The 24,533-nt window shown below is 40.1% G+C and overlaps 2 protein-coding genes across 2 annotated transcripts in view; one reads left to right on the top strand and one right to left on the bottom strand.

The window, feature by feature from the left end:
• The window catches only part of LOC136176660 (beta-defensin 103A-like), a 174,784-nt gene that overhangs the window by 143,832 nt on the left and 6,419 nt on the right, over window positions 1-24,533 (bottom strand). The gene's annotated exons all lie outside the window — the stretch shown is intronic.
• LOC136176399 (beta-defensin 130B-like) lies at window positions 19,981-23,867 on the top strand. Its single transcript, XM_065946549.1, has 2 exons — window positions 19,981-20,044; window positions 23,481-23,867. The coding sequence occupies exons 1-2, from the start codon at window positions 19,987-19,989 to the stop codon at window positions 23,660-23,662; spliced, it is 240 nt and encodes a 79-aa protein (XP_065802621.1). The 5' UTR covers window positions 19,981-19,986; the 3' UTR covers window positions 23,663-23,867.

Raw genomic sequence — 24,533 nt, 5'->3', positions numbered from 1 at the left:
GTTTCTGCTTTTTATTATGCTGTCTAGGTTGGTCATAGCTTTCCTTCCAAGGAGTAAGCATCTTTTAATTTCATGGCTGCAGTCACCATCTGCAGTGATTTTGGAGCCCCCAAAAATAAAATCTGACACTGTTTCCACTGTCTCCCCATCTATTTCCCATGAGGTGATGGGACCGGATGCCATGATCTTAGTTTGCTGAATGTTAAGCTTTAAGCCAACTTTTTCACTCTCCTCTTTCACTTTCATCAAGATGCTTTTTAGTTCCTCTTCACTCTCTGCCATAAGGGTGGTGTCATCTGCATATCTGAGGTTATTGATATTTCTCCTGGCAATCTTGATTCCAGCCTGTGCTTCTTCCAGCCCAGAGTTTCTCATGATGTACTCTGCATATAAGTTAAATAAGCAGGGTGACAATATACAGCCTTAATATACTCCTTTTCCTATTTGGAGCCAGTCTGTTGTTCCATGTTCAGTTCTAACTGTTGCTTCCTGACCTGCATATAAAACCAGGTCAGGTGGTCTGGTATTCCCATCTCTTGAAGAATTTTCCACAGTTTATTGTGATCCACACAGTCAGTGGATACATAACAAATATCAATTAGTGATTGTTTTGTGAATGGTAAAGAGTTAAATTTGATTTAATCTACTTGACTTTCCTTTGAATTCAATGGACTTTTGTTGAATTGCTACAAATGCCCTACACTGATTTGAAGCTATTCAAGAGTTGGCTTTCGTGTTCTGGAATAGAAAAATCTAGAAGTGCTGGTTTTGAGATCTTGTTTAATGCCAGCAAAGAGTTTCAGAAACTGTCTTGGGAAAGGTGCTCTTTGTTACATATGGAGACTGCTGAGATGAAGCCGCTTTCGAAAATGAACCCTTCGTTGTGTGTGACCCATCTCCAGAACACTAATATGTTAGGGCATAAGTCAAATACAGTTCAATGTTTTTAACAAGCATGTGTGTTCAGCCCTTGAAAGTGAAAGTGAAAGTCGCTTAGTTGTGTCTGACTCTTTGTGACCCCATAGACTATAGCCCATCAGGCTCCTCTGTCCATGGAATTCTCCAGGTAAGAACACTGGGGTGGGTCGCCAGTCTGTTCTCTAGGGGATCTTCCCAACCCAGGGATCGAACCCAGGTCTCCTGCATTGCAGGCAGATTCTTTACCATCTGAGCTATTAGGGAAGCCTAAGAATAATGGAGTGGGTAGCCTATCCCTTAAGAACTCAATGGACACAACGATTCCTGCAGCAGTTTGCAACCTGGAAGAGCAGCACCAAGGAGAGAAGTAGTGAGTGCCCCCTCATGATGCAAGAAATGCTGATGTGGGGGCTATCTGCACATTACATAGGTAGGAATATCGTTCCCTTCCCCTAGAAGTATACCCTGTCTAATAATTTCCTTGTGTACATTATCTTTTGGATCTGTATTTCAGTTCCACTTTTGAAAGATACACAAACACACAGAAAGACAGCTTTCTTTAAAAAGTTTTTTCAACTTTAGGAAAATGAGCAGTACGAGATTCATAATAAATAAAAACTGACTTCTGCCATCAGTGTCAGGAGATGACAGGCAGTGAGAAAAACGGGAGGAGCTTTGATGTTTGTGAGCCCTGGATTAAGGGCAGGGTTGCCCATGGCTAGCCTATCTTTTATTAGATGAACTCAATATTGGCAGATTTTACCAGAATGCCCCCAATCCGAATTTTATGTGAAAGCAGATTTTTAAGGGGCTTCCCTGGTGGCTCAGGGGTAAATAATCCACCTGGTAATGCAAGAGACATAGAATCATTCTCTGGGTCAGAAAGATTCCCTGAAGGAAGAAATGGCAACCCACTCAAGTATTCTTTCCTGGAGAATCTCATGGGCAGAGGAACCTGGTGGACTACAGTCTATGTGACAAAAAGGAATCAGACATGACTTAGGGGCTGGGCAACAGATTTTTAAGACATAGAATAACAATGAAAAATCTATACAAGTTTGTTTCCAGATACTGCCTCCTCCCATGTAATTCAATAAAATTTAAGGAAACCAGTAAACAGTAACCATCACCCACTTCTCTGTGCAGACAGGGCCAGTTTCAAGAAGGTCTGTGAGCATCCAAATAGGTCCTGCCAGGAATTCTGCTTTAACTCAGAAATCCATTTTGGGTGGTGTCTGGATGGCCAACGATACTGCTTGCCCATGGTGAACATACTTCAAGTCGACTGCACTACACCCAGAGTGCATTGAAGCCCTCCTGAAGTTTTTTGTTTGTTTAGATGTTTTATTCTCACTCTCTTGTGCTGGTCAGCTAAAAAGATGCACAACCTGACAGTTGCAATTTAATTTTTATTTTGGTGCAAAATGAGGACTGCAGCCTGGGAGACAGCACCTCAGATAGCTCTGAGAGACTGCCGCAAAGAGACAGAGGGAGAAGTTCAATATGTAAGATTTTGGTGAATAGGGAGTTCAGTGCTATCAAACACTCATTTTACAAAAGGTTTTCTGCTAGTCATGAGGAGCTGATATCATTATGAAGGTATTTAGTGCTTTTTTAGATATGAAGAGATGCAAGGTTTGGGATCATAAAATCAGTTCCTGAAAATATCTATCTAAAGACCTGTTCCACCAGATCTCCTGGAGCACAGAGTACCTCACTCCACCCTGGACTCTCTCAACAGATGTTGAAGGTCAGCAGTTGCAGCAGCACAGGGTTCAATCTCCACAAAGGCAGATAGCAAATGCCCTACTTGTTATTCAGTTCCTGGCAAATGCTCTTGGCAAGTGCCAATATGTAGTTGACAAGTAACTGCCAACTTGTAGTTGACGTTCTCTTTCACTCTTATCTCTCTTCTGTCTTTCTTCTCACAGGGATTCTTAGTGAGTTCTCAATAAGCAAAGAACACAGAACCTGTTCAAAGAATCCTGTGATGTATCCTCACACTTGGCCGTGGTTTGGTTTCCATCTTTTTATCTGGCCTGGATGAGCTCCAATTGGGGGCAGGAACTTTCTCTCACCTCCTATTTTCAGCTGGCCCTGCAGCCCTCTGCCCTTCATCTGGGGAGAGGAATCCGTTTTCTGACTTAGAGAATGCACCACTTCACTCCATGCAGCCTCATGGGGTCTCCCTTCCTGACAATAGGGCAGCTCACAGGAAATCTTCCTGGACATCACCAGCAAGCTGAATCATGGACAGAATGACAACCAGAGAAAAGACCAGTTCTTCTCACACCCTCTTCATAGCCAGTGCTCTGGGTCACCCCCTTTCCACATTTTCAACACTTTTTCTCTTTTATTTTTTGACAATAGCCATGCTAACAGGTGTGGATGATATCTCATTGAATGCAAGATTTGACTTGCATTTCCCTGATGAATAGTAACGTTCAGCAATTTCTCATGTAACTATTAGCCTCCGATATGACTCCTTTGGAACAATGTCTATTTAGGTCCTTTGCCCAGTTTTTTAACACACATATTTATCACTGAATAGTTACCACAGTAATTCATAATCAACTGAGATAGTTAGAATTTTTTTGCATATGTGATACAAATTGTTAAGATGTACTCCCTTTTCAACTTTCAATTATACAATAAAATGTTAACTATACATAGCAGGGTGTATATTAGATCTCCAGAATTGTTAAGTAGTTAGAATAGGAAAAAGGAGTCCAAAATGGCAGTGACTAAAAGAAAAAGAAAGGAAAAAGCCCGTGAAAATAGAACAAAAGGAAATCCAAGGACCGGAGGGAGAACCTCATGTGAACCAAACAGCCTTCCTGGCTAGCCCAATTTATATAGGGCAGGCTCAGGGGAAGGAGATCAAACATATTAAAAGAGGAACCAAGATTGGGCCTTTCCTTTGAGGTCAGCCCACCCTCATGCCTCAAGAGTGTACTTTCCTTTGCTTGCCGAATAAAATTCTGAGCTTTAACTGAGCTGTAACACTGGACCACCGTTTCAAATCTTTGCTGTGGTAAGACAGAACCGAGGAAATTACACAGCCCCCCCTGACAGAACTTATTCATCTTATAGCTGGAAGTTTGTATCCTCTGACCACCTTCACCCATTCACCTGACCCCCCCACAACCACCAATCTACTTGTGGTTTCTATGAGTTTGAATTTTTTTTTTTCAGATTCCATATATAAATGAGATCATATAGTATTTGTCTTTCTCTGACTCACTTCAGTTAGCATACATTCTCAAAGTTCATCCATGGATTTCTTCTTTTACATGACCAACCAATATTTCATTCAGGGACATCTTTTCATTTATTTATGTCTTCTTCAATTTCTTTATTATTGGCTTATAGCCTCAGTGTATAAGTGTTTCAATTCTTTGGTTAAATTTATTCCCAAGTATTTTATTGTTTTAGATTTTATCACAAATAAAATTTTTTTCTTAAATTTTCAGATAGTTCATTTTTAGCATACAGAAATACAGATGTTTTGTATGTTGATTTTGTATTCTGAAACTTTACTTAGTTCATTTGTTAGTTCTAACAACCATTTATGGAGTCTTTAGGGTTTTCTATATGTAAGACCATTTCATTTGCAGAGACTATTTTAAAAAGAAAACTACCATATGATGCAAGAATTCTGCTTCTGGGTTTTTTTTTAAAGATATAGAAATGCTAACTCAAAAAGATATCTACACTCCCATGTTCATTGCAACATTATTCACAATAATCAAGATATGGGAAAAACCTAAGTGTCCACTGATAGATGAACAAATAAAGAAAATGTGATATATATTAGATGTATGATGAAATATTAAGCCATAAAAAAGAAGGAAATCTTGCCATGTGTGACAACATGGATGGACCTTGATGGCATTATGCTATGTGAAATAAATTAAATATTGTATGCCTCGTTTATATGTGGAATTCAAATGAGAAAAAAAAAAAGGCAATGAACTCACAGATTCAGAGAAGAGATTGGTGGTCATTGGAGTGAGGGTGTTGGAGGTGGGTAAAAAGGGTGAAATGATCAAAAGGTATAAAGTTTCAGCTATAAAATAAATAAGTCTTAGGGATATAGTGTACAGCATGGTGAACATAGTTAAAAATACTGTATTGTATTATGGGAAATTGCTAAGAGAGTGATCTTAAATTTCTCATTACAAGGAATAAATTTGTAACCATGCTTTGTAGTGGATGTTAATTAGACTTGGTGGTGATCACTTCACAAGATATACAAATATTTAATCATTATTTTGTACACCTGAAACTAATATTATATGTTAATTACATTTTAGTAAAAAATCATTTCTTTTTCAGTAATGTATGAGAACAAAAATTCTGTAAGCATATCAATTCAATCCAATTAATATTGCTTAAAAGCCTCCCACAATGACAGCAGAATAAACATTCTTTCTAAGTGTACACTTACCAAAGTAAACCATATTCTGGGCAACAAAACAAGTCTTAACAAACATAAAATTATTCAAACCATGAAAAATACACTCTGACTTTAATAGAATTAAACCAGATTTCAATATTCAGTGCTTGGAAAATTCCCATATATTAGGAAATTAAACAACATGCTTCTAGATAAAAATGGCTAAGCATTTGAATTGAATAAAAATAAAATTTATAGTATCTAAATGCTTACATAATCAAAGAGCAAATTAAATCTAAAACAAGAAAAGGAAGAGATTAATGTAAATAATAAAAGAAATTAAACAGAAAAGCAACAGAAAACAAAATTGAAATCAAAACCTGGTTCTTTGAAAAGATGAATAAAATTTACAAATGTCTTACCATTCTGATCTGAGATAAAGAGTGAGACAAAAAACACACAGATTACCAATGCCAGCCATGAAAGAAAGCACATTAGATCCTACAGACAGAAGGTGAACAACCAGACATTATTAGGCATAGCTTTACATTCATAAATCCAACAAGATCAATGAAAATGGGTGAATTCTTTGAAAAAAAAAAGCTACCAAAACCTCACTTAAGCAGAAATAGATAAGAAGAGAAAATAGACTATAGGGACAGAAAGATAAGATGTTGTCAGGGGCTGGGAAAAAGAGATGTCAGATACAGAAGAATATGACAGGAACTTTGTAGGTGATAGAACTGGTCTAGGCATTGATTGTGGTGGTGGTTATACAGCTATATGCACGTTTGAAAACTCATAGAAATGAGCTAAATTTTAATGAAAATAATTCTATTGTGTAAGACACATCTCAATATATCTGACTTAAAAGACAGCACAAACGTCAGTTCTGTTCCTTTCTTCATCTTTTATAGCTCCCTTTGACTCCTAACAGCTTGTGGCTTCTTTTCCTCAGGCTTTAATGTCGGGATAGAATTCACTTACGAGAACCTGCTGCATTCCTCCACCCAGAACACCGCCTTCCAGAGTGACCATGGCTTCCACCCCCAGAACCTTCCTGTACTTTTGAGACCTGGCACCACCATGGGGTCAGGTGAAAATCTGGAGGGGTTCCAGTCATGCAGAGAAGTCCTTATCATCATCTCTTACAGCCTGAATTATAAAACGGTGGGCCCTGGTACTGAGTGATGGAAAAAACCCTGTCTGGCTCTGCTCCTGATGAGTTCATATAACCCCAGCTTTTGCCTGGGTTCATGCAAAGTCAGCTCCCATCTGATAACCCTACAGCCAAACCTTGGCCCTAAGGAGTGGTTCAAAAGTAGAAGAAAAACAACCCGCATGAGGACTTAGATCCTATAAACCAGACCTCTCACCTGGAAACGCTTTTCTCCCTAGCACACAGTTGCCAATGTCTAGAGATACCTTCAGTTGTGACAACCAGAAAGAAGCTACCAGCATCTATTAATAGTAGCCAAGAGGCTACCAGCCAAGGATGCTACTAGACATCTTACAATGACAGAAATGACCTTCAACAAAGAATTATCTGACCCAAAATATCAACACTGCTGAGGTTGAAAAACTCTGCTACAGGCTTTGACACAATGATAAGAACCAGAAACCAGAAGGGGGTAAATATCCTGCCTCAAGAGCATGTTGTAGCGTCCCTACAAAAGCCCTAAATAGGTATGAGGCACCCACTCCCATAACTATCCTTCAGAATGGTGAGCCTTTATTTCATGGACAGGTAGCATAGGAAACTGATTCTTAGATACTCCAGCATAACTGATAGCATTTTTCATTCTTCCGTATTGCTTCTCTCTTGTTTTTGCTTCTAAGTCTTTTCAGGGTCTAACCACCTTCTGGCCCAATTATCATCAGATCCCATTGCCAGAATGAATCTGATTTAGTTCATCCCCAGTTCAATATCCCTCCTTGTATTTCACTCTGGAACATTGTTTCCCTAGGTGACTTAAAATCTAAGAAATGCAGAATGAGTTTATAGCATAATCACTTGAAACATCTGCATGTTGAAAAAAAAATCTGACTGCTCGAAATTTCTAACATTGCATCCACTGCGGCGTCACTTCCCCAGAGTCTCTTTGTTCCAGTTGCCCTCTTTGACACCATGCTTCACAGGAACTCGGGGACCAGGAAGGTGCAGATCGCATTTCCCAGACTCCTTTGCCAATTGGCTTCAAGGACGCACTCTCCAGGGAGAGTTAGAGCTTGGAGAAGGGGGTGGGCTTCCTCCCTCACTTTTGTTCCTGTCACTGTTGCTATAGCAACAATGGCTTGCATCCAGGAGCAACAGTGGCCTCCTGGGTCCACGTCTCATGGGGCTACAGAAGCCATCTCACAATGTCCTCAAACAGGTGTCCGCAACAGCTAGTCGATGCCCCTCTTCACAGACCTGAGGACTGACTCTGAAAGGCCTCCCCTCACGTCTGCAGAGGCACCAGCATGGCTGGGCAGCATGCCCCCTCCTCTGAGGCCTGAGGACCACGGGAGTCCGCCCCTGGCTCCTGGCTCCTTCCATTTTGTTGTCTCACTGAGGGGTGATGTCCACTGCCTGCAGTTGCTTCTGGGTTCCCTCGGCATTCTCTTTGAACAAATCCTGATGTAAGTCCCCTCTGTAAACCAAAGCCCTACTCTGTTCTAATTGACTGGATCCTGACTGATAGAACCGCTACCACTATTATTTCTCCTGCTGCTGTTACTGATACTATTGCTGTATCATCCTAGAAATCTAGGTGACAGGTCTCGTTGCCTGTCTCTTCAGTCATGCCCAACTCTTTGCAACGCTATGGACTGTAGCCTACCAGGCTCCTCTGTCCATGGGGTTCTCCTGGTCTAGTTACTTCACAATAAATGAACCAAGAGTAACATAGACATTTCCTGACTCACAATTGGTAGATCAAGTAGGTGAAAAATACCATTAAGACTTTAGTACAGGCTTCCCTGTTGGCTCGGTGGTAAAGAATCTGCCTGCCAGTGCAGGAGACATGGGTTCAATCCCTGATCAATGAAGATCCCAAATGATGCAGAGCAACTAAGCCCATGGGCCCTCTAGAGCCCAGGAACCACAACTACTGACCCCACTTGCCCCAACTTTAGAAGCCTGAGCACGCTAGAGCTTGCACTCCTCTGAAACAAGAGAAGCCACTGCAATGAGAAACCTGCTCACCGTAACTAGGGAGTAGCCTCTGTTTGCCACAAATAGGGAAAAGCCCACACAGCAACAAAGACTCAGCACAGTCAAAAATAAATAAAAATATTAAAAAAGACTGTGGAACAACTAAAACAGCAATTTTAAAGGCAAAATGTGCAAACACTCAATTCTAGACATTATAAATGTGAAACAGAACTCAATGTCTATTTTCCATGTAACATAAAGAGGAACTGACTATGTCTTCATCGGCTGACTGCTAAAGTCATCAGTCCCTTGCTGGGAGGGTCTCCCCATAAGGGAACACAGCAGACAGCTCGGATATCCTGAATCTGGGAAACCCATGGCATCAGCTTCTGCTTTCTTATCTGTTGAGTTTCCACCACACCATGTACTTTTTTTCCCTGGAGATTTCCTGTGAAAGACTGTGTTAACTCTCTTTTGGATAGGCTCTACTAACCATGGAAAAACCGCAGGCCCGGGGGACACCATAAAAGGCCACGGACCTGCCCACCCAGCGATTACCAGCTCGAGCCATGCTGACGCTCCTTCCGTCCAGCTGCTGTTCACCCGTGAGGCTCCACCTGCGGCTCTCTGCGCTCTTCTTCTTGGCCCTCTTATCCCCGGGTAAGGTGGCGACTGGTTACCTGGGTCCACAGTTCAGAAAGCTGTTGAGAGGGTCAGACAAGACCCTGGAATCAGTCTTGCAGATTCATAAACCTCATAGGATGACAATAGGGGAGGACGGTAGAGAGATCATTCCTTCGCTGTTAACCAAATGCTCCATGGCATCACATTTGGCTTTATCCTTCCTTTGTAGCTTGGGATGTCTAGGTGAGGCACGGTGACCCATTGGTAGGCAGGTAGATTGGAAAGGATTGAATTCCATCAGCATCAATCGTTATATCTATTCAGTAGGTCAGAAAAAGATGGACAGGGACCTATCGACAGGATTTGGTGCAGAGGGTGCGTCCTGGGGACTCTGTCCTGTAGGTTTGCCTCCTGAGGGAACTGACAAATCAGCATAATGATGAGCACAACTCTCATTGTGGGGGAGGTGTAGCCATGATTATAGACGTAGGATGAACATTTAAAGAATCGGAACTAGACATCTTTGGAAAGTGAAAGAAGCACTTATCACTGTATCAGGACTAAGGCATAACCCAGACCTGTCTCATTTAAACTGGCCACTGGGCCACGCTATCTAAATGGCACAGACCCAGGAGAGGGTTTCAGAAAGAGAACTAGAGTCCCCAGTAAGGGGTTACTGAGAAGATTGCGCGCTGGTCCACATTTTAGGAAGGACTTCTTATGTTAAATAGCATCACACAGAATAGGTACCTCAGCCTAAACCTAGTCCCCCAAAACGAGGCAATTTGGAGGAAAACACAGTTTGGAATACTAATGCATGAGTTCTGTAGGAAGAAAATGATTGAGATGGAAAATGGAGACAGTCACATGAAGTATGAGACTCTATGATCTTAACTCCTTAAGGCTAAGAATAAATATAAGACTTTTGAGAGGAGCCCAAAAGACAGTAAAACAAACCATGTACACTGCTCCCCCTTCCTCCCCCTCCTCCCCACCGTAGGTCGTTACCTCTTTGGATTTTAGTTAACTAGCTTTATTTGAGAAACCAGATCACTGGGGCTCTTAAAAAAAGTGATCTGTAAACTACTCCACTTGCACTCTTTGTAAAGAACATAATTATTTGCTCACATGGATGATTCCATATCTTTAGTCCTTGAAGGACCAAACATGTTATTTTTCCATTAATCTGTACCCCTAATGTCTTGCCTTCCTGATCTTCTTTCATAATAAATTCATTTACTATCCTCAGTCTGCTATGTTCTTATGGTCTCAATAGAGAATGTGTTTCTGCAGCCATCCAAAGCTACTGCTGTAAACCTCTTCCCTTCTTTTCTCAGTTCCCGGGTTCCAGTCTTAACCAAACAGCAATGTGCAAAACCCAAGAGTCAGTCCCCATGTTAGGACTGGTTATCACAGCATTGAGCTTCCAGAAAACCCTCCACCTACCCAGTTGACCAATACAGAGGGCCCACTGCTCAAGTTTCAGTTCACAGACTTTTTCCCTTGAAAAAGAGAGTATTTTAGGACATTAACATACCATTTTCAAGAGTAGAAATATTTCAGAGGTATTCTCTAAGGTGTACTTTTACTATAAAAGCAGTAGCTTGAGAGCATTGAACTTGTAATTTTGGCCAAAGTTTAAATCTTTCTTACAACCTGATTGTGTTTAGTTTATGTCTTTCAGTTATTTCTCAGTTTCTGATGCATTGATGGTACCCTGTGATTTCTGGCACCCCTACACATTCTGTCAAAATGTTACTTATATCATTCCCATGGCATCTGGGGAGATATTGAAAGAAGGGTTCAAGTAATCATTGACTTTCCTTCTTATGATTCATGGCATGGTTCAAAAATTTCAAAACAGTATTTATGTAATACTGACCGTGGACATTCTTCTATTTCTGATTTTCATGGGATTGAAGCTATATTTTACTATGAAATATTACCTGGATTTTTGTGTTCAGACAAACTTTAACTTGGTTAAAGCAATACTCTTCTCTTCCTATTTAAAAAATAATGTTTATCAGGTGTCAGTGTTGATTTACTTTTCCATTCTCCCCTTCAAACACACGTTTCAGTTACTTGACCAAGTGAGTATATTGTTTATGTCATTCTGTTACAGTAAACGGAAACATCACCACCAAATTTTAATCTAAAAATATTGACTTATCATTCTTAGCTAGGAATGACCTCAATAGAGAAATATAAATATAATTAACGATTACACTCAAAATAACTTATTTAATAGACTTTATCCATTATAAATGGACTTTGTATTATTTCTTGAGTGTTAAAATCTTGACACTATGCAGATTCACAACACACAGGTAAGTCCAAGGTGAAGCTATTAACTATCTGTTTCCTAACTCTTGTTTTAGATAGATTTTTTACTAGAAGCCTAGTTTATTTAGCTCTACCACTAGAGAGCTACTTAGTAAATTAAATTTTCTACTATATAAGTTACTGGGAGGAAATAATGGTCTGGATACAATGACCAATTTTCGGCTTTCTAGTACCTTTTACTTTCTTCAGATTTAATTGAAAGGATCATTGAGAATGTCTACAATTTACTTTTCCTCTGATTGATACACTCCATGATGAAAATTTCCTTGTCCATTGAGTTAGGTAGATCATATCTAATTTGGAAAGAAAAAATAACCTCTACTTCTTTCTGAGATGATTGAAACATGTAGAGATTCAAAGGTTTTCTCTTCAGTTCAGTTCAGTTCAGTTGCTCAGTCCTGTCCGACTCTTTGCAACCCCATGGACTGCAGCATGCCAGGCTTCCCTGTCCATCACCAACTCCTGGAGCTTACTCAAACTCATATCCATTGAGTCGGTGATGCCATCCAACCATCTCATCCTCCGTCATCACATTCTTCTCCCGCCTTCAATCTTTCCCAGCATCAGGGTCTTTTCAAATGAGTCAGTTCTTCACATCAGGTGGCCAAAGTATTGGAGTTTCAGCTTCAACATCAGTCCTTCCAATGAATATTCAGGACTGATTTCCTTTAGGATCGACTGGTTGGATCTCCTTGCTGTCCAAGGGACTCTTAAGAGTCTTCTCCAACACCACAGTTCAAAAGCATCAATTCTTCAGTGCTCAGCTTTCTTTATAGTCCAACTCTCACATCCATACACGACTGCTGGAAAAACCATAGCTTTGACTAGACAGACCTTTCTTGGCCAAGTAACGTCTCAGCTTTTTAATAAGCTTTCTAGGTTGATCATGAAGAAGGCAATGGCAACCCACTCCAGTACTCTTGCCTGGAAAATCCCATGGATGGAAGAGCCTGGTAGCCTGCAGTCCATGAGGTCGTGAAGAGTCACAACTGAGCAACTTCACTTTCACTTTTCACTTTCATGCATCGGAGAAGGAAATGGCAACCCACTCCAGTGTTCTTGCAGAGAATCCCAGGGATGGGGGAGCCTGGTGGGCTGCCGTCTATGGGGTCGCACAGAGTTGGACACGACTGAAGTGACTTAGCAGCAGCAGTAGCAGGTTGATCATAACTTTTCTACCAAGGAGCAAGTGTCTTTTAATTTCATGGCTGCAGTCACCATCTGCAGTGATTTTGGAGCCCCCAAAAATAAAGTCTGTCACTGTTTCCACTGTTTCCCCATCTATTTGCCATGAAGTGATGGGACCAGATGCCATGATCTTAGTTTTCTGAATGTTGAGTTTTAAGCCAACTTTCTCACTCTCCTCTTTCTATTAGTGTAGAATAAACCAGTACCACAATTAAGTACTCACAGGGTCTTTTTTTCTGAAACTTTCCCCTACCCCTTATCTAAATGGATTGTAGGAAATAGGAGGTGAAAATGCCAAACATTTTTAAAGAAGATTGAGCACCGAGAAGCTGACGGAAGGAAGGTGCAATGTTAACTATATGAATTTACAAGCTTCCTGTGACCTACAAGCCCCAAATGTCCTGACTCTGTTAAATCAAGGTCACCTCATTTCTTATCAAAGTTATTTTTTCCCCAATATGCTCCATCCACACAGGTGTTTCTGTTCTTCAAATAAACTAAGCAAAGGACCTTGTTCCCTATATACCTATCATTTCCTCACATGAATATCTGCTTGTCTGTCTCATTTTCATCACTCAAATCTCAGTTCAAATGCTATCCTCAGAAAGCCTTTCTCAGTCCATTTTTATTAACTCCATCCTCCAGACTATAACTGGCCCATTATTGTATTATTGTGTTCTAACCACTTATCACTTTCTGAAATTATCTTATTCTATTTTTGTATGGTCACCTTTTCCTCACTGACTGTAGGTGCTATGAGAAATAGAAACATTTCTGCCATTCTCACTGTTCTATTGCCAGTGCAAAAAATGCCTAGTGAATAGAAGACATTTGGCAAATACTGGTTGAAGGTCCATATAAAGGAGTAAAAATAAGGACATTGGTGTATTTAAAACATACATTATGTCTATCCCTTCATTGTTCAACATTTACCAAGGTTACATTTGAAGACTAAACATAAAAGGAAAGGAGGGAGGACTTTGTCATTATTTTGGCTCTTGGGTTAAAAGGAGTCAGTGCCTGTGATAAAGCAATTAGATGGACTCTTTGTCCAGTTTCTTTCCTCCATGTAGAAATGCTCACCCTAGAACTCTTTTAATCTCACACCAAAATTTACAGGTTTATACTCCCTTCATGGACTAATGATCTTACAGACTCTTCTTCTGCAGTAAGAAGTGGTTTTTCATCTGCAGAAAACCACTGTCTCAATGTGAATGACGTTTGCAGAAAAGACACCTGCAAATTGATAGAGAATGTACTTGGTATCTGCTGAAGAAGGTGGAGATGCTGTCATGCATGGTGGATTCTTTTGCCAGTTCCAACGCCCATTATCTATTCAGATTATGAAGCACCCCGTAAGAAGATTGGAAAATGAAACTTGAAAAATCATCAAAAAGGAAATGTCTTTGTGTCTAAACATTTTAGAATGTATATATCAAACATTATTGTTTTTATTACCAACATCTATCATCCCTTGCCAAAAAAAAAATATATATATATATAGAGAGAGTTCACATCTACCCTGATACTGCTTTGAGACTCATTTTCAGATCCAGAAAATCTCTTTAAGAGTAAGAAAGGTTGGGATTGATGTATATACACTACAGTGCATAAACTGGGAAGTTGCTATAAAGCACATGAAGCTCAGCTGGGCAATCTGCAATGACGTAGATGGGTAGGATGGGGGTGGGGTGGAATAGAAGGGTTTCACATATACATATACACATATGTATATATACTATATGGCTGATTCACTTCATATTACAACAGAAACTAACACAGCACTTTAAAGCAATTATACTCCAATGAAAAACATAAGGAAAAAAGTAAGAAAGCCCATTTATTTAACAAATATTTAAAAATTTGTCACAGAAAGATAAAATTAACCAACAAGTTGCAAAGATGAAGATATCTTTATATACCGTGCAATTAAATAGACACACAGAGAGTTCAAAGAAAATGCAAAAACCAAACCTAGAAATGATCCGGGAGTGGAGGAGATATAAATAGGGAAAGGGGAGAAAACTGGAATGAGGCAAGAGGAAATAATTTGAGGTGATATATAAGTATTATAACTGCATGGCAGATAACTGCAAAGAGATGAGATCAAAAGGGAGGGAACAGAAGGTTTAAGACCAACAGAAATAAGTATACTAACAAATAAAACCTCAGTTAACAAAAAAAGATATCCTCCTGCAATGAGGAAACATTGTGATCACTTAGAGATTCTCAATTGTTTTCTTCTACACAAATAATTCTCTTTGCTAGAACCTAAACATTTTACTGTGAAAAACATAGTAACCTCTCTCAGGGTATGCTGTCAATACCCTTTTTAAATAGATTTTTGATCTGTCACAACTTCTGACTACAACTTCACTTTCTTCCCTAGAGTCATAAGGCCTTACTTTCCTTGAATGCCCTTAGGACTTGAGTTCAACTACATACCTCAAAGTTGTCCTTAGAAGGAGTCAGTTTTTAGTCACATGGAAAACTTCGATGATTAAGGAAGTGTGGTTTGGTAGTGAAGACTCCCCTTCTTTCATCATATAATGCAGTATTTATGAAATCAACTAGTGTTTGACAAGGGAGTCAAGAACACTCAATGGGGAAATGACAATCTCTCCAATAAACGGTGTTGAAAAAACTGGATAATCACATGGAGAACACTGAAATTGTACCCTTACCTTATACCACTCACAAAAGTTAACTTGAAATGAATTAAGGACTTAAATATAAGATTCTATACCATAAAACTCCTAAAAGAAAACAGGGGAAAACTTGACATTTGCCTTGGCAACAAGATGTTTTGGGATATGACACCAAAAGCAACAAGCAAAAATTAACAAGCAGGAATACATCAAGCTAAAAAAGCTCTGCATTGCAAAAGAAACAATCTTCAGAGATGAAAAGGTGGATTTACAGTGGAGAAGAATCTGCCTGCCAGTGCCGGGGACATGGGTTGCATCCCTGGTCTGGGAAGATCCCACATGCCATGGAGCAACTAAGCCCATGAACCACAACTACGGAGAGTGTGCGCCTAGAGCCTATGCTCTACAAAAAGAGAAGCCACCACAATGAAAATCCCATGCACCATAACTACAGAGTACCCCGCATGCAGCAACAAAGACCCAGTGCAACCAAAAACAAATAAATAAAAATTTTAAAAATGAAAAGGCTACAGAATGTAAGAAAATATTTGCAAATGATACATCAAATAAGGGTTAATAAGTATAAATATGTGAAGAACTCATAAAACTCAAAAACAAAAACCGAATAACCCAATTTAAAAAAAAAAAATGGTCAAAGAAATTGAACGGATTTTTCCAAAGAAACATACAAATGACCAACAGGGACATGAAAAGAGTCTCGATTATCAGGAAATGCAAATCACAACCACAATGAAATATTACTGCACACCTACCATAATGGCTATCATTAAAAAGACAGGATAACAAGTGTTGGTGAGGATGTGGAGAAAAGAGAAACTTGTGCACTGTTAGTAGTGTGAGGCGAGCAGAAGTAACGCAGCTTAGATTAGGAGTAGGCCTTCCTACTTGGTAAGATTATCAGGTAGCTTTCGCTTAACAATGACCACTGCCAATTAGGACCAATTAGCTTTCACTTAACACTGACCGATGTTTGCCAATTAGGAAATTAGGAACGGGGTGGAAACCCCCAGGAAAGTCCGCGCGCGCGAAAGTATTGACCAATGAAATTGTTTTGCAAATGTGTAACCAATCCACTTCTCACCCTATAAATTTGTGTAACAGCTTGGGCTCGGGGCTCTCTGACCCGCACCACTGCGTTGGTTGCGGCAGGGAGTCCTGACTCGAGTCAGTAATAAACTTCCCTTCCTGCGAGTTGCATTGTCTTGGAAGCCTTCTCTCTTCCCGCTCGGGGATTCGGACATCGGGCATAACAGTAGAATGTAGAATGATTCAGTCATTACAGAAAACAGCATGGATATTCTTCAAAAAGTAAAAATAGAGTCACTATATGATCCAGTAATCTCACCTTGGGGTATATACACAAAGGAAATAAAATCAGAATCTTGACGAATTATCTGCACTCCCACATTCCAGCATTCCAGTATTATTCACAAAAGATATGACAACAACCCAAGTGTCCACCAATGGATGAATGGATCAAGAAGATATGGTGTGCATATACAATAAAATATTAGTCATGAGAAAAAAAGGAAATCCTGTCATTTCCACCAGCATAGATGTACCTTGAGGGCATTATGTCAAAGTGAGGTGAGTTCAACATAGAAAGACAAATATTGTATGATACCACTTTTATGTGGAATGTAAAAAGGCAAAACTCATAAAAACACAGAGCAGAATGGTGGTTACCAGGGGCTTGGGGTGGGGGAATTAGGGAGTTGTTATTTAAGGGAGATTGTGGTGGTTTATTTGCTAAGTTGTGTCCAACTCTTACGACCCCGTGGACTGTAGTCTTCCAGGTTCCTCTGTCCATGCTATTCTCCAGGCAAGAATAGTGGAGTGGGTTGCCATTTTCTTCTCCCTATTTAAGGGTGCAAACTTACAACTAGTAGATAAGTAAGTTCTGGAGATTTAAGGCACAAAATAGTGATAATAGTCAATAATACTGTATTATAAACTTCAAAGTAATGGGAAACTAAATCTTGTCTTCACCACAAAAAAAAGAAAAAGAAAAAGGTGACCTAGGAGAAGTGTTAGCTAACACGGTGGCGGCAGTTGTCCTGTAATATGTAAATGTATCAAACTGACATACTCTGATATGCAGATGACACCACTCTTATGGCAGACAGTGAAGATGAACTAAAAAGCCTCTTGATGAAGGTGAAAGAGGAAAGTGAAAAAACTGGCTTAAAGCTCAACATTCAGAAAACTAAGATCATGGCATCTGGTCCCATCACTTCATGGAAAATAGATGGGGAGACAGTGGAAACAGTGTCAGATTTTATTTTGGGGGGCTCCAAAATCACTGCAGATGGTGACTGCAGCCATGAAATTAAAAGACGCCTACTCCTTGGAAGGAAAATTATGACCAACCTAGATAGCATATTAAAAAGCAGAGACATTACTTTGCCAATAAAGGTCCGTCTGGTCAAGGCTATGGTTTTTCCAGTGGTCATGTATAGATGTGAGAGTTGGACTGTGAGGAAAGCTGAGCACTGAAAAATTGGTTCTTTTGAACTGTGGTGTTGGAGAAGACTCTTGAGAGTCCCTTGGACTGCAAGGAGATCCAACCAGTCCATCCTAAAGAAGATCAGTCCTGGGTGTTCATCCTAAAGGAGATCAGTCCTGGATGTTCATTGAAAGGACTGATGCTGAAGCTGAAACTCCAATACTTTGGCCACCTCATGTGAAGAGTTGACTCATTGGAAAAGAACCTGATGCTGGGAGGGATTGGGGGCAGGAGGAGAAGGGGACAACAGAGGATGAGATGGCTGGACGGCATCACCAGCTCAATGGACATGAGTTTGAGTAAACTGCAGGAGTTTGTGATGGACAGGGAGGCCTGGCGTGCTGTGATTCATGGGGTTGCAGAGTTGGACACGACTGAGCAACTGAACTGAACTGAACTGAACACCTTAAAGTTACACAATGTTCTGTGTCAGCTGTATCTCAATTTGTAAAAATACATAAAATAAGTAAACACATTAGTTAATAAACATTTACAGGTGGCGCTAATGGTAAAGAACCCACCTGCCAATGCAGGGGAAGATATGCAGGTTTGATCCCTGGGATGGGATGATCCCCTGGAGGAGGGTATGGCAACTCACTCCAGTAATCTTGCCTGGAGAATCCCTAGGACAGAGGAGCCTGCAGATTACTGTCCAAAGTGTTGCAAAGAGTCAGAAACGGCTGGGCAACTAAGCAAAGGACAGTCATAAGAGAAGACATAGAAGTATAGAAAAATTTCCCCTCAAAGCAATTACATATGAAAGCTTATAAAGGCAAAAATAAGTGAATTTAGATAAATGTGTCATAAACCCATTGATCAGTAGGTAAATGAACTTTAGATAAATTGGTTTTAGGTCAATTGGTTACTGGCCAAAGGCTTTAGGCATATACTTTGTTTCCATATGGTAGGTGGAAAGACTGTTGTTGCTCAGTTGCTTAGTCATGTCTGAATCTTTGTGACCAAATGGACTGCAGCACAGCAGACTTCCCTGTCCTTCAACAACTCCCAGAGCTTGCTCAAACTCATGTCCATTGAGACGGTGATGCCATCCAACCATCTCATCCTCTGTCGTCCCCTTCTCCTCCTGCCCTCACTCTTTCCCAGCATCAGGGTTTTTTCTAATGAGTTGGTCCTTCACATCAGGTGACCAAAGTACTGGAGCTTCAGCTTCAGCATCAGTCCTTTCAATGAATATTCAGGATTGATTTCCTTTAGGATGGACTGGTTGGATCTCCTTGCAGTCCAAGGGACTCTCAAGAGTCTTCTCCAACACCACAGTTCGACAGCATCAGTTCTTTGGTGCTCAGTCTTCTTTACAGTCCAACTCTCAAATCTGTACATGGCTACTGGAAAAACCATAGCTTTGGCTATATGGAAAGGCTGCAGGTCTCCTTAAGCTTTTGGCATAGAGTCTTTAGACAATACATGGTGATTGAGGAAATACTGTGCTCTTTGACTCTTCTGTTCTCACCAACCTTGTCATATGGGACAATTATACAAAGGATTATAACAGATGAGAAAATTTTAGTTTTCAATGTGAACTCAGTGTATTTACATTTCAGATGCTACTAAGAATGTAATATATGTGTGATACTGGCCTCTCTCTCTCTCTTTTTTTTTTTTTTTATTTAGTTCTACCACTTTATTGCTACCAACCCATTTCCCTCCACCCTCGTGCACACATGCTCAGTCATGTAATCCCATGGACTTCAGCCCGCCAGACTCCTCTGTCCATGGACTTTTCCAGGCAAGAATACTGGAGTGGGTTGCCATTTCCTTCTCCATGGCCTCTCTTTTAAAGAAATAACTTTAAAGTACAGCTTCTTTTTTCCAGAAATAGACCTTAGGCAATTATTTTCTTCCTCATACGATAAAGAGTCCCCTTGCAACACAGAGGACTTTGTGGTAAGCAGGACTTTGCACTCAGTGATCCTTCAAAAGATGCTGGTCAGAGATACTGACTTCTGAGAAACATGAGAGCCCACAGAAAAAGTACAGGATTAGCAATCTGGTCTCCAGTGGTTAGGTTAATTTGTCACCAAATTTAGAGAGCCCAGGGTTTGGAAACATTCCAGGGGAAGCTGTTTTGTTTTCTTACTTGTTAAGCTTCACTGACTAAAAGGACTCTTGGTCTGCAGAAGTAAATAAAAGGCGCTGTATTCTGCTGTTCCTGATTACTCACTGCTCTACGAGGCATTCAACCATGAGACTCCGTTTATTGCTTTCTGTTCTCCTTCTCTCTTTGGCTCTAATACCAAAAGGTAGGTGGCGAACAACTGTAGAGCTGGGTTTCTTAGGAGACCTACTCGGACACTGAGTTATACCATGGCCATCTTGACTGAGACCCTAACGCACAGTCTCAGGGATGCAGAGGTCGAACATGAGAATCCTCCTGAGAACTGATGGGGTCCAAGTTGGGAAGAAAGACAAGGATTTCCACCAACAGAAAACAAGTTCCAAGAGCTCCATGATTACAAAAGGGGGCTCAAATATAGGGGGGAGGGGGAGAAGCCTTGACATCTGACACAAGGATACAAATCAAGAAGCTTTCACAAGGGCCCCCATCTCCAAAAGAGACAGTGTAAATGGCAGCTATTGGGTCAGACTTGGTTAGTGAATCAAAGTGACCTGGAGTCTATTGGCAAAGGAATATTTGTGAAGGGTGCAAGTTAGGTGTGTAAGACAACTCAACATCAACAACAACAAAAGAGAATTTTATCAAGTTATTTAAAACCAACAGGGGGCAGGGGAATTTGGAAAAAGCACAGAAATTTGGGAAGGCACTTCAGTGGCAAAATTTTAAGCATAATGCAAAATAAGAAGGAAGGAATTCTAACAGTTTGAGGTACATCCTTGGTACTCATGACTGAGAAGTTGGAATATTAAAGTGTAGATAAAAGAGGAAGGGAATGTGTTATTTTCAGCCTGGGTTGTTCACATCCTTGTAAAACTGTTTATGACAGGGTGTTTCCACCCCTCAACATCTGGGTTCATTTGGGTAACTCTCTCTCTTCCTTGAATCATTTATAACATTCTTTCAAATACAATCGAATATATTGACTTGTTTGATCTGTACCTGATCTATGAATATCTTAGGAACTCTGATGTATAGTTGCCCCCTTGATTTGTGAACTCTTGAGGGAGTTCACATAATTTTCATCTGGCCCTCAGTTCTGTCAGAAGACAACACACTTGCAGTGACAGCTAACGTAAAATTATATGATGTTAAGGACTTAAAGATAGAAGGCAACTAATAGTTAATTTCTTAATTTTACAGATAAGAAGATCCATGTCCACATAAAGAGTGTTTTCACTAAGGTCACGTAGGTAGGGGCAACATTGTAGCTGGAACCGAGTATTTCTTTTTAACTTCTATTTTATATTGGGATATAGCCAATTAACAATGTTGTGATAGTTTCAGGTAGACAGCAAAGGGACTCAGCCATACATATATATGAATCCATTCTCCCCCAAAACTGCCTTCCCATCCTGGCCCCATACGACATTGAGCGGCGCTCCAAGTGTTTTACAGTAGGACCTCATTGTTGAACCAAGTATTTTTAATCTGGGTCAGTGTTGTTTCCATTACTCTGTGCCCACAGAGTGGTAACTCTAATTTCTGTCAGGGTTTTTAATATCCTAATTAGACATTGAGGAACCTGAGAAGATGTTTAAGGTTCCTCTTTGGGGAGTCACAATGTCTTTGAAACATATTACTTCACTTAACTCTAAACTCTTTCTATTCAGTGTTTGTGGAAGGCATGTCCAATTGGCTTAATATTCTGGCATTGTTATTCAGACAACTTACACTAGTTTTTAGATTTTCCTGATCAGTGTTCCTTAAAATTAGATAATAGCGATAAATTCTCAGATTGCTGAAAGCAATTACCTCAAGACAATTATGTCTACATGATTGACTAGTGAATATTTTATTTTTTTTTAATTTTTTTATTTTTTGAATATTTTATTTTATTTTTATTTCTTTAAATTTTTTGCTTATGCTTACTTTCCACCACTTAAGCTAAATTCAGTTCAACATAAATGACTGTCTCCATCCAAAGTCATTCATACCCCATGTTAAGGGCCTTTTTTTTTTTTTAAATTTAAAAAAAACATTAAGGGGGATAGTTCTCCTGGAAGTAAAGATCCAGCCAAAAGTCATCACTGGAGTAGGAAAAAGGATATGGCTGTGGTTCAGTCTTAGGGTGAAAAGCAATTTTTAAAAAGATTATCCTAGAACAAAGACCAGAAATAACTGACAGGAAAATAAGACTCCAAGAAATCTAGGCCTAAGATTTAGAGAAGGTCATAGGGTAATAATAAGATTAGACACCCACAAATACAATTGTATATCCAAGAGTGAGGACCAGACAGCCAAAAACGGGCTGGAGTCAGGAAGTTTTAGAAGGAATAAGAGACAAATAGTGTGTGTGGCATCAAAGAACAAGTAACTGCATTCAGTGGTAAGAAGTGTGTACTGAGCACCCATTTCCATGGTCTATGGGAAATACAAAAGATGCAACGGGAAGCAAAAGGAAGGGCGTCTTCCCATAGTACAAAAGACAGACACTAGGTAAACGAAAACAAATTTATCTATAATTATAAATTTTACCAAGTACAATGAAGAGGAACAGAGTATTAAAAGTGCCTGAAGCATGTGGTCATGGTTGATTTGCAACATCTGGGAAAAGTTTCTTGAGGTATGCCTTTTGAGCTGAAAACTAGAAGCTCAAGCGTTCATGGATAAAGCACTTGCAAGGAGCCCTCAATGCTTCTGGCAAAGGAAGAAGCCAGTGTAATTTCCCTGATGCAGAAGAAAACACAGTGTGGGCAAGGAACGGCAAGAAGGCCCCTAGAAGACAGCAGTAGTTTATACCAGAAAATGTGCCACGCATTTCATGGGATTATGCCCCAGGAAAAGCTACAAAAGCCAGTGCTAAATCTGTAGGGATGCTTCAAGAATGAGGGCAAGGACTTCCCTACTGGCCCAGTGGTTAAGAATCCGACTGTCAGTTCAGGGAACACAGGTTCAATCCTTGGTCCGGGAAGATCCCACACGCCACAGGGCAAGTAAACCCATGTGTCACAACTACTGAGCCTGAGTGCCCTAATGCCCATGTTCTGCAACAAGAGAAGCCAGTGCAAGGAGAAGCTTCTGCCCCACAAGGAAGAGTGGTCCCTGCTTGCCACAGCAAGAGAAAGCCTGGCCGCAGCAACAAAGACACAGTGTAGCCAAAAACAAACAATTAAAGAAAAATGAACCAGAAGGGCAAGTTCACCAAACTTTACACTGGGAAGTGGTAGATCACTAGTATCTCTATCAGCCAGGAGTTTCAGTTTACCCTTAAAGTAGGATCATCTACAGGTTTTAGGCAGCCTATGAGCCTGAGGTGTCTTTCCTTTTTTAACACTACTTCCACTATTCTTTCTTTAGAGTTTCTTTCCCTGGTTCTGCCACAGAAGGAGTTTCAAATGTAGGGTAGCTTCCTTCTTTTCTAACCCTGAGATCATTATCTTCTGAGGTACCCAAACAGAATGGAGCCTGAGGAACCACCAGAATCTGTGTAGAAATAGATAAAGGGTATTAATATCATTTACTCTATCTTGAAGCCATTCTTCTGTAAATGTATTGCTTTATGTACATTATCAATACATGGATGGTGAATTAATGACATTGTTACATTTCTTTCTGTGCAGCAAGGACTGGCCTTATCCCAGGACAGAAACAATGTAATCTGCTGAAAGGAGTGTGCAAAGACGGAGGCTGCACCAGCATAGAACAGCCCATTGGCGTATGTAATGAAGACAAAAGATGTTGTAGAAAGTGGTGGGTATTTTTTCCCTATCCAACGCCAGCTCCCAAATCAAAATCTCCTTGATAGGAGCCAACTGTAGGCTCTTCAAACTCTAGAACACATGCATGAACTTCAAAGGCTCCAGTGTGTCCCAGAACTCCAGAACTTGAGGATAAATTATACAGACTCCTCTTAAACTTGTTTTTTCTCCATTGACTGGAAATAAATGTCCTAATTCTACTTGTATTCATCCCCGGGGAACTTCTGCTCAATGCACTGCCTGCCTCTTAAGAACTACAAGACTAAACTAAACAACTGGGCATCTTATACCCTAAAGATGATTCTCTTAAAAAAGATAAAGATAAAATTTATATATACACTATGAAATATTACTCAGCCATTAAAAAGAATTCATTTGAATCAGTTCTAATGAGATGGATGAAAATGGAGCCCATTATACAGAGTGAAGTAAGCCAGAAAGATAAACACCAATACAGTATACTAACGCATATATATGGAATTTTAAAAGATGGTAACAATAACCCTATATGCAAAACAGAAAAAGAGACACAGATGTACAGAACAGACTTTTAGACTCTGTGGGAAAAGGTGAGGGTGGGATGTTCTGAGAGAATAGCATTGAAACAAGTATACTATCAAGGGTGAAACAGATCGCCAGCCCAGGTTGGATGCATGAGACAAGTGCTCAGGGCTGGTGCACTGGGAAGACCCAGAGGGATGGGGTGGAGAGGGAGGCGGGAGGGGGGATCGGGATGGGGAACACATGTAAATCCATGGCTGATTCATGTCAATATATGGCAAAAACCACTACAAAACTGTAAAGTAATTAGCCTCCAACTAATAAAACCAAAAGGAAAAATAAAATAAACTCAGTTCATAATAAAAAAATTTTAATAAGAAAAAAAACCATAAGGGTAAGAAATAACAATAGGTA

This window comes from Muntiacus reevesi, chromosome 10, assembly GCF_963930625.1.
Source record: "Muntiacus reevesi chromosome 10, mMunRee1.1, whole genome shotgun sequence".
Lineage (NCBI taxonomy): Eukaryota > Metazoa > Chordata > Mammalia > Artiodactyla > Cervidae > Muntiacus > Muntiacus reevesi.
The sequence above is the reverse complement of the archived record's forward strand: the minus strand, read 5'-3'. Positions and strand labels throughout refer to the sequence as shown.

Bases quoted from the DNA above. Each gene is read 5' to 3' on its own strand.
- LOC136176399 (XM_065946549.1), top strand. From the start codon at position 19,987: ATGAGACTCCGTTTATTGCTTTCTGTTCTCCTTCTCTCTTTGGCTCTA. The intron at 20,045-23,480 runs GTAGGTGGCGAA...CTTTCTGTGCAG, and splicing joins TTTGGCTCTAATACCAAAAG to CAAGGACTGGCCTTATCCCA.